At 44.7% G+C, this 12,116-nt stretch overlaps 1 protein-coding gene across 50 annotated transcripts in view; it reads left to right on the top strand.

Annotated features, from left to right (window-relative positions):
• The window catches only part of MADD (MAP kinase activating death domain), a 57,953-nt gene that overhangs the window by 23,215 nt on the left and 22,622 nt on the right, over positions 1 to 12,116 (top strand). For 17 of the 50 annotated variants that reach the window (XR_013403826.1, XR_013403814.1, XR_013403825.1 and 14 more), the window contains 4 exons: positions 1,360 to 1,413; positions 2,697 to 2,797; positions 4,287 to 4,358; positions 4,688 to 4,846. Coding sequence is in view for 36 of the 50 variants with exons in the window: in XM_077962850.1 (XP_077818976.1) it covers positions 1,360 to 1,413; positions 2,697 to 2,797; positions 4,287 to 4,358; positions 4,688 to 4,846 (386 nt within the window). In the remaining 14 variants the exon portion in view is untranslated. Of the gene's footprint in view, positions 1 to 1,359; positions 1,414 to 2,696; positions 2,798 to 4,286; positions 4,371 to 4,687; positions 4,847 to 12,116 lie in introns of all 50 variants that reach the window. The other 33 variants (XR_013403822.1, XR_013403816.1, XR_013403821.1 and 30 more) reach the window with 5 other exon arrangements.

Genomic DNA, 12,116 nt, shown 5'->3' with positions numbered 1-12,116 from the left:
CTGCTCTGGAATGTGCTCCTCTGGGCCATGTGTGGCAACCCCATTTCCCTGGGTTCTGGATCTTTGAGGTATAGGTTTCCAAGTCAGTTCTTTAAATGCTTCCTCATGGACTTGATTAAAATCTTGTTTACATTTGGTGTTTCTCCATTCCCACAAAGGCAGTGCCTTAGTGAGCTTTCTGGGCATCACCTCTGTTTGGCTCACTCCCTGCTTGACCTTGAGTCATCGAGGTTGGATCTTTCTTTTTCTGGTTCTAGGTCCCTAGGCACTCTGCTTCCAGCTGATGTTTCATTGCCATGGCCATTAGCAGTTGCCATGTGCTCCCATAAATGGTGATGTGGAACTGATTCCTTTTTAGGGGAGCTACACTTTCCTAGCCAGCAGAATATTATTCTAGTAGCAGTCAACTCCTGGCTTTCTCCTGCCTCATATGATGTTCTAGAAAAAGTACTGACCTGCTAGTATGGAGGTCTGGAGTTTTAGTCCCATATCAGCCTCCAGCTAGGAATGCAATGGGCAAATAACTTCCCCTCTCAGGGTCTCTGTCTCTTCACCTGGGAAATGAGGAAATCATACGGAAATAAGGAAATCATACTAAGTACACTCTGAAGTTCCTTCGAGGAAAATAATTGCTGTGGTTGCCATTCTGTTTTCCTCTATGAGGATGCTGGTCTTGACCATTTTATGTTCTCTGTCACCTCAGCTGGAAGCATTTTTCCAGATTGCTGGTTGGTAGTGCAGGCACTGGCTCTGGGGGTGAGTGGTTTCTTGAGGAGCAATGAGGAGGGGTGCTAACTGCCTGCAGTTTCTTGAGGAGCAATGAGGAGGGGTGCTAACTGCCTGCATGAATTGGCCTCTGTCCAGTCCAGTGAATCAAACAGATTGGTGTTCATGCTTCTGAAACTCTGGCCGCTTGAGGTGTTCGTCTGTCTCATCTGGAATCTGTAAAAATTGTCCTTCCCCAGCTCATTTGGCAGAGAGAGTGTGGCATGGTGGGAGTTTAAATGGATCCTAAGTTACATGATCTTGATCAAGTGCTCCAGCCTCTTTAGGACCAGTTTCCTCATGCAAAAATGAAGGAGCTTTGTTAAGGGCCCTTCCAGCTCTAACATTCTGCAGGGTTTTTACTGCCACATTGGGATTGGAATTGGAAATTTGGAATCTGTTCATGAGTTTGGGTGGAGGGGTTAGATGTCTTGTTTTCTGCCCCTTCTCCCCATGAAGATATCTTTGTATCTCTTGGTTGGTAATCCAGTGCCTGAGACTGAATCGACTTGGGTGGGTGGGTTTCCATTTCATCTGTCTGACCAGCCTCTGACTCTCTGTCTTTCTCTCCTGCTTGCATTGCATCTGGGGTAGAATTGTGGAACAAGCACCAGGAAGTGAAAAAGCAAAAAGCTTTGGAAAAACAGAGTAAGGAACAAATGCCCTTTCCTGTTCCCAAGTCTCCCATACCTGCCAACTCCCCAGGCCCAGTTGGGGCAGGCTCCCTTTGTCAGCCCCACCCCAAATTTGCTCTTAGAGGGTGTTTGGAATGGCAGCAGGTAGGTAGCATGTGACTCCTAGGCGTGTGGCACGTAGGCCGCTTCTTTCCTCCTCCCCTCGTGTCAATCAGGTTATAACCAGGTGTCTACTGAATACAACTCCCCAGAACTTGGTTCTCTGTTGCTTCAGAGTTGGTGGGGAGAACGTTTGCCTATTTTAGTGCCCCCCATTGGCTGATATCTCCCTCACCTGTTAGAAGGCCTGTGGGCACAGTTGGCAGAGATGGTTGCTGTCCCTCCGTGTTGAGTCTGTAGCTGCCCAACTCTCTGGTGGCTTGCCTAGGCACGCTTTCTTGCTTTCTGTCATTCTGTCCTTCTGCCATACCATTGTGGGTGGGTGGGGGACAAGGGGGGTGGTTTTTATCTCAAACGTAGATGGAGGTAGGCAGTGCCCACCAAAACAGCTGGTGTTTCTTATCTCATCGGGCCCAACCTTTTCTACTTCCTTTAGACACATTTGTTTGGGAAGCATTAAGTGACCTGGGGACCATAAAATGGTTTCAGGTACCAGCAAAGCTCAGACTCTGAGTGCCATGGAATGTGGTTTAGACATTTGTTTGTGGAACTTTTCTTTTTCTTTTTTTTTTTTGAAATGGAGTCTTGCTCTGTTGCCCAGGCTGGAGTGCAGTGGTACGATCTTGGCTCACTGCAACTTCTGCCTCCAGGGCTCAAGCGATTCTCGTGCTTCAACCTGTCGAGTAGCTGGGATTACAGGCATGCACCACCACGCCTGGCTAATTTTTGTATTTTTTGGTAGAGACAGGGTTTCATCATGTTGGCCAAGCTGGTCTCAAACTTCTGACTTCAGGTGACCCACCTGCCTCAGCCTCCCAAAGTGATGGGATTACAGGCGTGAGCCACCATGCCCAGCCTTGTGGAGCTTTTTTGTTTTAAGATGATTTGCTCATAATTTTCTCAGGTTGAGAAGATGACTGGAGAACCCGTTGGGACCAGGTCTGATTTGTCTTACTTGGTTCTTAAGGCATCTGGGGACCTCTTTTTCCAGTGGGTCCTGAGTTGGGAGTAGTCCTTGGAAAGGTGACTGGGATGGGCTGAACAGGTCTGGGACCAGCCTGTGCTGCTGTCCCTCCCCCTTTACCAGCCTGCCCCTAGCCTTTGTGCACGGAGTAACAGAAGTCTTCCCCTACTCAGGGCCTGAAGTAATCAAACCTGTCTTTGACCTTGGTGAGACAGAGGAGAAAAAGTCCCAGATCAGCGCAGACAGTGGTGTGAGCCTGACGTCTAGTTCCCAGGTTTGTGACAACCTTGTTGAAAATTACGAGGATTAAATATGCTGTCTCAGAATACTTCAAGTTAAAAAAAAAACAAAACAGCCAGACGGCCGGGCACAGTGGCTCACGCCTATAATCCCAGAACTTTGAGAGGCCGAGGCGGGCAGATCACCTGAGGTTGGGAGTTCGAGACCAGCCTGACCAACATTATGAAACCCCGTCTCTATGAAAAATACAAAATTAGCCAGGCGTGGTGGCGTATACCTGTAATCCCAGCTACCTGGGAGGCTGAGGCAGGAGAATCGCTTTAATCCGGGAGGCGGAGGTTGTGGTGAGCCAAGATTGCACTATTGCACTCCAGCCTGGGTAACAAGGGTGAAACTCTGTCTCAAAAAAAATAAAAATAAAAAAAAAAATAGCCAGGTGCAGCAGTTCATGCCTGTAATCCCAGGACTTTGGGAGGCTGAGGCAGGTGGGTCACTTGAGGTCAGGAGTTGGAGTTCAACACCAGTCTGGCCAACGTGGTGAAACCCCGTCTCTACTAAAAATGTAAAAATTAGCCCGGTGTGGTGGTGGTCGCCTGTAATCCCAGCTACTCCGGAGACTGAGGCGGGAGAATCACTGGAACCCGGGAGGCAGAGGTTGCAGCGAGCTGAGATTGCTCCGCTGCACTCCAGCCTATGCCACAGAGTGGGACTCCGTCTCAAAAAAAGAAAAAAAAATTGACCCTCAAAACAATATAAATATCTAATGATAAGGAATTGTTAAATAAGTGTAATAGATCCATGTAATGCAATATTAGTATCCATTAAAGGTTGTGTTTTCAAAAATTTAGTGACATGGGAAAATGTTTAACAAAGCTGCATATAGTGTGATTCCAATTTTATTTTTAAAATGTATTGAGAAGAAACTGAAAGGAAATATACTAAAAACAGTGCTTAAGGTGGGAGGTAGATTTACAACTTGTTCTTATTTCCTTATTCTTTCATGTATTTTCTACAGTGAGCATGTACTTTTTTAATGCATTGTTTTTTGTTTTTTGTTTTTGAGACAGGGTCTCACTCTGTCGCTTGGGCTGGAGGGCAGTGGTGTGCTCTCAGCTCACTGCAGCCTCAACCTCCTGGGCCCAAGTGATGCTCCCACCTCAGCATCCTGAGTAGCTGGGACCACAGGCGCCCACCACCATGCCTGGCTAAGTTTGTGTATTTTTTTGTAGAGATAGGGTTTCACCATGTTGCCCAGGCTGGTCTCCAACTCCGGGGCTCAAATGCTCCTCCCACCTCAGCCTCCCAAAGTGCCAGGACTACAGGCGTGAGCCTCTGCCAGGCCTATTTCTTTTTTTTATTATATAAGTTGTACATATTTTATATTCCGGAAACAAAAGTTGCTCGTGACTTCTCTAGGGATGATAACAGAAGGGTGGGGATGGGCAGAAAGAAGGTACAGTATTTCTGTGGGAAACTGAGAGGAGATTGGACACCTCCCCTAATGTTCCTGTGTCTTGTTTCAGAGGACTGATCAAGACTCTGTCATCAGCGTGAGTCCAGCTGTTATGATCCGCAGCTCAAGTCAGGATTCTGAAGTTAGCACCGTGGTAGGGGAACACCACACTGGCATCTTGGTGGGTGGGGTGTGGATTTCCCCTTTGGAAAAGGGCGCTACTTTCTCTTTGGAGGCTGCTCTGAGTCTCAGGTCAGCATGGTTCTCATGGTGGAGAGGTTTAGCATCATAAGTGTGTGTACACGAGATTTCACCCAGAGCTTCTCAACTTATAAAGAAGGTACTTCCAGAGGCTGTCTGACACACCTTTGAAATTGAATATTTTTTTATGGTGGCAGGGAGCTCTAACAGCTTGGCATTTCTGGGGCCCATCCCTGGGGACTATCTCTTACTACCTTTTTTCTTTTACAGGTGAGTAATAGCTCTGGAGAGACTCTTGGAGCTGACAGTGACTTGAGCAGCAATGCAGGTGACGGACCAGGTGGCGAGGGCAGTGTTCACCTGGCAAGCTCTCGGGGCACTTTGTCTGATAGTGAAATTGAGACCAACTCTGCTACAAGCACCATCTTTGTAAGCTTTGTTTGCCAACAAAAGAAGACCATTTCTTTAATGGGGGAGGGAAGCAGGCTAGAAAAGAATGAAAGTTAAGAGACACTAAAGAGGTGAAGGTTAAATAAGGAAGAGGTAATCCTCATATATTTGGCTGTAAGGAAAACATTTCTTAAGGCTTTTTTCAGTCGTTTGACTTACGATCTGGGACTTTTAGAACCCTCTCCTGAATCACTGATGAGTTATGCTCCTTGCCCAGTCAGATAAGGGCTTCGAATCCTATGTAGTATTAATCCCCAGGTCTAACACAGGCAAAGTGATGCCTTTGTGGTATTTGTCAGGACAATCACAGCTCTCATTTAGTACCAGTCTGTTTCTATGGAGTATCCAGTTTTATTTTGGTCTCTGCTCTATTTATATAGCATCTTAAAATAGCATTCTATTTTAGTATATTACTAACAGTTATTTGAAGTTTTCATTTATTAATAAACATCCATGAAGTGATTTACTAAGTGCCAGATTTTGCGCTAAAGAAACAGGGATGAAAAAGGCATAATTTTTACTCAAGAAGTTTGTGATTCACTATATTGCTGTGACTAGTCTCTTCTAATAGGTGAGGGGAACAATGCCTTAGGAAAAAAGAACTTCCCTAGATCACACAGTAAGCCTGTAATCAGCTGGAAGGAGATGAATTCTTTTTAGTCCTTGCCTTAGACATCTGGGTTTTTTTTTTGTTTGTTTGTTTGTTTTACACAGGGTCTCACTCTGTTGCCCAGGCTGGAGTGTAGTGGCACAATCACTGCTCACTGCAGCCTTAACCTCCCAGGCTCAAGTGGTCCTCCCACCTCAGCCTCCCAAGTAGCTGGGACTACAGGCATACACCACCATGCCTGGCTAATTTTTTTAGTTTTTTGTAGAAATTGGATTCCCCTCTGTTGTCTAGGCCAGTCTCAAACTCCTGGGTTAAGTGAGCCTCCTGCCTTGGCCTCTCAAAGTGGCATGAGCCACTGTGCCCAGCCTCTGCTTTTTAATGTATATGTGCCTCTATAGGCTGTTAAAACACTGATAGACTTGCCACTTTATTAAACGGAGATGAGAATGGATGTGCTTTATAAGAACTTATAGGCATAGGTCCTTATCTTTGGCCCGTGGGGTGAAAGGAAGAAAAATTTAAATGAAACCAGCTATTTAAGACTGGTAATCATGCCCACTCGCAGAGCCTTCTGTATGTGTTTTTAATAGATTCAGTGACCTCCCAGAGTGAAGATTGGGAATAGGATTGAGAGGCTATTCAAGTTAATGGGCCTTAACTCTCTCTGAGTCTGAACAGACTGGTTGGTTGATTGAATGATTAATTGATTTTTCTTTTGTGCTAACAGTTTATTAGGGGTTTTCTTTTCTTTCTTCTTCTTTTTTTTTTTTTTTTTTAGATGAAGTCTCGCTCTGTCGCCCAGGCTGGAGTGCAGTGGTGCAGTCTCGGCTCACTGCAAGCTCCGCCTCCTGGGTTCACGGCATTCTCCTGCCTCAGCCTCCCAAGTAGCTGTTACTACAGGTGCCCGCCACCACACCCAGCTAATTTCTTGTATTTTTAGTAGAGACAAGGTTTCACTGTGTTAGCCATGATGGTCTCGATCCCCTGACCTCGTGATCCTCCCGCCTCAGCCTCCCAAAGTGCTGGGATTACAGGTGTGAGCCACCGCGCCCGGCCAGGGATTTTCAATAATGTTTTCTTTTCATATTAGTTCAACCTTCACCCCAAAATCTAACCATGGATCGTAAAAGTTAAGTTGACAACAGGTCTAGCCTGCTATACTTCCTGTTTACCTTTAGATGCTTTTCAAGCCAATAGAGGTTACATTTGTGGTGGAAGGAGCCAGAGTAATAGGAAAATTACTTCTCTTCGCTTCAAAGAAAATCCTCCACCTTGAGCGTCTTCTGAACTTTTCACCGTAAGGCATCTCAGTGCTTGCTGTACCCTTCAGCCGCATAGCTGTGAGGATAGCAACCATCAGTTTCTCATAAATGGAAGCGGCAGTGAGAACTGTCTACAGCAGTTTGGCTTCAAGGCCTTTGTAGAGGCCCATTATTCCAAAACACCTGTTAGCCATTTGTGTGTCTTTTTTTAAGAGAGATCTGTTCAGCTCATTTGCCCATTTTTTAATAGATTGTGTTTTTTTGCTGTTGAGTTCTTTCTTGTATATTCTAGATATTAATCTCTTGTCAGATGAATAGTTTGTAAATATTTTCTTCCATTCTGCAGACTATCTCTTCACTCAGTTCATCATGTCCTTTGTTGTGCAGAAGCTTTTTAGTTTAATATAATCCTGTTTGTCTACTTTTGCTTTTGTTGCCTGTGCTTTTGAGGTCTCCATAAACTTTTTGCCCAGACCAATGTCCTGAAGCATTTCTGCTACGTTTTCTTCTAGTAGTTTTATAGTTTTGGGTCTTATATTTAAGTCTTTAATCCATTTTGGGTTGATTTTTGTATATGGTGAGAGGTAGGTGTCTAGTTTTATTTTTCTGAATAATGGATATCAGGTTTTCCGAGCACCATTTATTGAAGAGACTGTCCCTACCCCTGGTGAATATTCTTGGTTCCTTTGTCAAAAAACAGTTGGCTATAAATATATGGATTTCTTTCTGGGTTCTCTATTCTGTTCCATTGGTCTATGGGTCTGTTTTTTATGCCAGTAGCATGCAGTTATGGTTACTGTAGCTTTCTCTTATATTTTGAAGTCTAGTAGTGTGATACCTTTTTGCCCAGTATTGTTTTGGCTATCTGGGGTCTTTTGTGGTTCCATATGAATTTTAGGATTGTTTTTTCTATCTCTGTGAAGAATACCATTGGTGGCCTGGCGCGGTGGCTCACGCCTGTAATCCCAGCACTTTGGGAGGCCGAGACGGGCGGATCACGAGGTCAGGAGATCGAGACCATCCTGGCTAACACGGTGAAACCCCGTCTCTACTAAAATACAAAGAAACTAGCTGGGCGTGGTGGCGGGCGCCTGTAGTCCCAGCTACTCGGGAGGCTGAGGCAGGAGAATGACGTGAACCCGGGAGGTGGAGCTTGCAGTGAGCCGAGATCGCACCACTGCACTCCAGTCTGGGCGACAGAGTGAGACTCCGTCTCAAAAAAAAAAAAAACAAAGAATACCATTGGTATTTTGGTAGGAATTGCCTTGAATCTGTAGATCACTTTTGGTAGTATGGTCATTTTCACAATATTCTTCCAATCCATGAACACGGTGTATGTATCTTTACATCTTTTCCCTAAACTCGTTCTTACATCAGTGTTTTCTATTTTTCCTCATGGAGATCTTTTATCTCCTTCATTGAATTTATTCGTAGGGCATTAATTTTTTATTTATTTATTTATTTTTTTGAGATGGTGTCTCGCTCTGTTGCCCAGGCTGGAGTGCAGTGGTGTGATCTCGGCTCACTGCAAGCTCCGCCTCCTGGGTTCACGCCATTCTCCTGCCTCAGCCTCCTGAGTAGCTGGGACTACAGGCGCACGCCACCATGCCCGGCTAATTTTTTTGTATTTTTTTAGTAGAGATGGAGTTTCACCGTGTTAGCCAGGATGGTCTCGATCTCCTGACCTCGTGATCTGCCCACCTTGGCCTCCTAAAGTGCTGGGATTACAGGCGTGAGCCACCGCGCCCGGCCTCTGCTGTTTTATTGTTGGTGTATAGACACACTACTGATTTTTATATGTTGATTTTATATCCTGCAACTTTATTGAATTCACTTATTAGTTCTGAGTTTTCTAGTGGAGATTTTAGGGCTTTCTTTTTTCTTTTTCTTTTTTTTTTTTTTTTTAAGATAGAACCAGGCTGGAGTAGTGCAGTGGTGCAATATCGGTTCACTGCAGCCTCCACCTACTGGGCTCAAGCAGTCCTTCCATCTCAGTCTCTCGAGTAGCGGGGACTACAGGCATGCGCCACCATGCCCAGCTGATTTTTGTGTTTGTAGAGACAAGGTGTTCCCATGTTGCCCAGGCTGGTCTGGAACTCCTGGGCTCAAGCGATCCACCTGCCTTGGCCACCCAAAGTGCTAGGATTAACAGGTGTGAACCACAATACCCAGCCCGCTTTGAGGGACAGTTTGACTTCCTTCTGTCCAACTTGGATGCCCTTTCTTTCTCTGGCCTAATTGCTTTGATTAGCACTTCCAGTTGAATAAAAGTGGTGGAATTAGACATCCTTGTCTTGTTACAGATCGTAGAGGAAAAGTTTTCATCTTTTCCCCATTTAGTATGATGTTGGTTGTGGGTTTGTCATATGTGACTTTTATTGTTTTGAGGTATGTTCGCTCTGTACCTAACTTGTTGAGAGGTTTTATCATGAAGGGACGTTGACTTTTATTGAATACTTTTGTATTTGGTATTAGTTTTTCTTTTTTTTTTTTTTTTTTTTTTTGAGACGGAGTCTCGCTCTGTCGCCCAGGCTGGAGTGCAGTGGCGCAATCTCAGCTCACTGCAAGCTCCGCCTCCCGGGTTCACGCCATTCTCCTGCCTCAGCCTCCCAAGTAGCTGGGACTACAGGTGCCCGCCACCTCGCCCGGCTAGTTTTTTGTATTTTTTAGTAGAGACGGGGTTTCACCATGTTAGCCAGGATGGTCTCTATCTCCTGACCTCGTGATCCGCCCGTCTCCGCCTCCCAAAGTGCTGGGATTACAGGCTTGAGCCACCGCGCCCGGCCTAGTTTTTCTTTAAATGTTTTTAGAATTCTGCATTGAAGCTATTGGGTCCTGAGCCTTTCTCTTCTTTCTTTCTTTTTTTTTTTTTTTGAGACGGAGTCTTGCTCTGTTGCCCAGGCTAGAGTGCAGTTGTGCGATCTCAGCTCACTGCTACCTCCACCTCCCGGGTTCAAGCAGTTCTCCTGCTTCAGCCTCCCAAGTAGCTGGGATTAAAGGCGCCCATGACCACACCTGGCTAATTTTTGTATTTTTAGTAGAGACGAGGTTTCGCCATGTTGTCCAGGGTGGTCTCGAACTCCTGACCTCAAGTGATCTGCCCCCCTCGGCCTCCCAAAGTGCTGGGATTACAGGCGTGTGCTCCACTGCGCCCAACTTTTTTTTTGAGACAGAGTCTTGCTCTGTTGCTCAGGCTGGAGTGCAGTGGTGTGATGTTGGCTCACTGCAACTTCTGCCTCTCAGGTTCAAGCAATTCTCATACCTCAGCCTCTCGAGTAGCTGGGATTACAGGTATTCACCACCATGCCTGGCTAATTTTTGTATTTTTAATAGAGACAGGGTTTCATCATGTTGGCCAGTCTGGTCTCGAGCTACAGGCCTCAAGTGATCTGCCTGCCTGAGCCTCCCAAAGTGCTGGGATTACAGGCATTAACCATCGTGCTCTGTGATGGGAAGCTTTTTATTACAGATTCAATCTCATTACTTGTAATTGGACCGTTCAGGTTGCTATTTCTTGGTTAAATCTTGGTAGATTGTTTATGTCTAAGAATGTATCCATTTCTAATTTGTTGGCATGTAGTTATAGTCCCTTGTTATTTGTTGTTTTTCTGTGATGGCAATTGTAATGTTTCCTTTTTTGTTTTTGGTGTTTTTTTGGCGGGAGTCTTCTCTCTCTCTCTCTCTCTCTCTTTCTCTCTCTCTCTCTCTTTTGGTTAGTCTAGCTCTAATGGTTTGTGGATTTTGTTTCTCTTTACGAAAATGAACTTTTCATTTTGTTGATTATTTATTTATTTATTTTGAGACAGAGTTTTGCTCTTGTTGCCCAGGCTGGAGTGCAATGGTGCATTCTTGGCCCACTGCAACCCCTCCTGGGTTCAGGTGATTCTTCTGCCTCAGCCTCCCAAGTAGCTGAGATTACAGGTGCCAACCGCCACACCCGGCTATTTTTTTTTTTTTGTATTTTTACTAGAGATGGGGTTTCGCCATGTTGGCCAGGCTGCTCTCGAACTCCTGGCCTCAGGTGATCCACCTGTCTCAGCCTCCCAAAGTGTTGGGATTATAAGCGTGAGCCACCATGCCTGGCCTATATTTTTTAGTCTCAATTTTATTTCTGCTCTGATCTTGATTATTTCTTCTACTAATTTTGGGTTTGGTTTGTTCTTGCTTTCACAATTCTTTGAGCTGCATCATTAAGTTGATTTGAAATCTTCCTACTTTTTTGATGTAGACATTTATTGCTATAAGCTTCTTTCTTAATACTGCTTTTGCTGTATCCCATAGGTTTTGGTATGCTGTGTTTTTATTTTCATTTGTGTGAAGAAATTTTTAAATTTCCTTCTTAATTTCTTTGTTGACCCATTGGTCACTCAGGAGCATATTTAATTTCCGTGTATTCGTATGATTTTAAAAGTTTGTTATTTCTAATTTTCAGAGCACAGTGTTCCCTTGTGGTCTGAAAAGATACTTGCTGTGATTTCAGTTTTCTTAAATTTCTCGTTATGCTTATTTCGTGGCCTAATATGTGGTCTGTCCTAGAGAATGTTCTGGGTGTTGATGAAAAGAATGTGTATTCTACAGCTGTTGGATGGAATGTTCTGTAAATGTCTGTTAGGTCCATTTGGTCTAAAAAGCAATCTGAATCTAAAATGCAGTTTAAATCCAGTGTTTCTGTGTTGATTTTCTGTCTAGATGATCTGTCAATGCTGAGAGTGAGGTATTGAAGTCCCCAACTGTTACTGTATATCTCTCCCTTTAGATCTAATAATATTTGCAATATTTGCTTTATATAACTGTTTGGTGTTGAATGCATATGTATTTGCAATTGTTATATCCTCTTGCTGAAGTGATCCCTTTGTTACTATATAATTATTTTGTCTCTTTTTAGGTGTTGGGTTTTTTTTTTTGTTTTTTTTTAAGACAGTCTCTCACTCTGTCGCCCAAGCTGGAGTGCAGTGGTGCGATCTTGGCTCACTGCAACCTCCGCCTCCAGGGTTTTCAAGCGTTTCTTCTGCCTTAGCCTCCCAAGTAGCTGCGACGGCAGGCGTGTGCCACCACACCTGGCTAATTTTTTTTTTTTTTTTTTTTTTTTTGAGACGGAGTCTGGCTCTGTCGCCAGGCTGGAGTGCAGTGCAGTGGCTGGATCTCAGCTCACTGCAAGCTCCGCCTCCTGGATTCATGCCATTCTCCTGCCTCAGCCTCCGGAGTAGCTGGGACTACAGGCGCCCGCCACCTCGCCCGGCTAGTTTTTTGTATTTTTTTTTAGTAGAGACGGGGTTTCACCGTATTAGCCAGGATGGTCTCGATCTCCTGACCATGTGATCCCGCCCGTCTCAGCCTCCCATTTTTTGTATTTTTAATAGGTACGGGATTTTACCAT

The sequence above is a fragment of the Macaca mulatta genome, chromosome 14 (assembly GCF_049350105.2).
Source record: "Macaca mulatta isolate MMU2019108-1 chromosome 14, T2T-MMU8v2.0, whole genome shotgun sequence".
Lineage (NCBI taxonomy): Eukaryota > Metazoa > Chordata > Mammalia > Primates > Cercopithecidae > Macaca > Macaca mulatta.
Note: the sequence above shows the minus strand (reverse complement) of the source record. Positions and strands in the feature narration are given on the sequence as shown.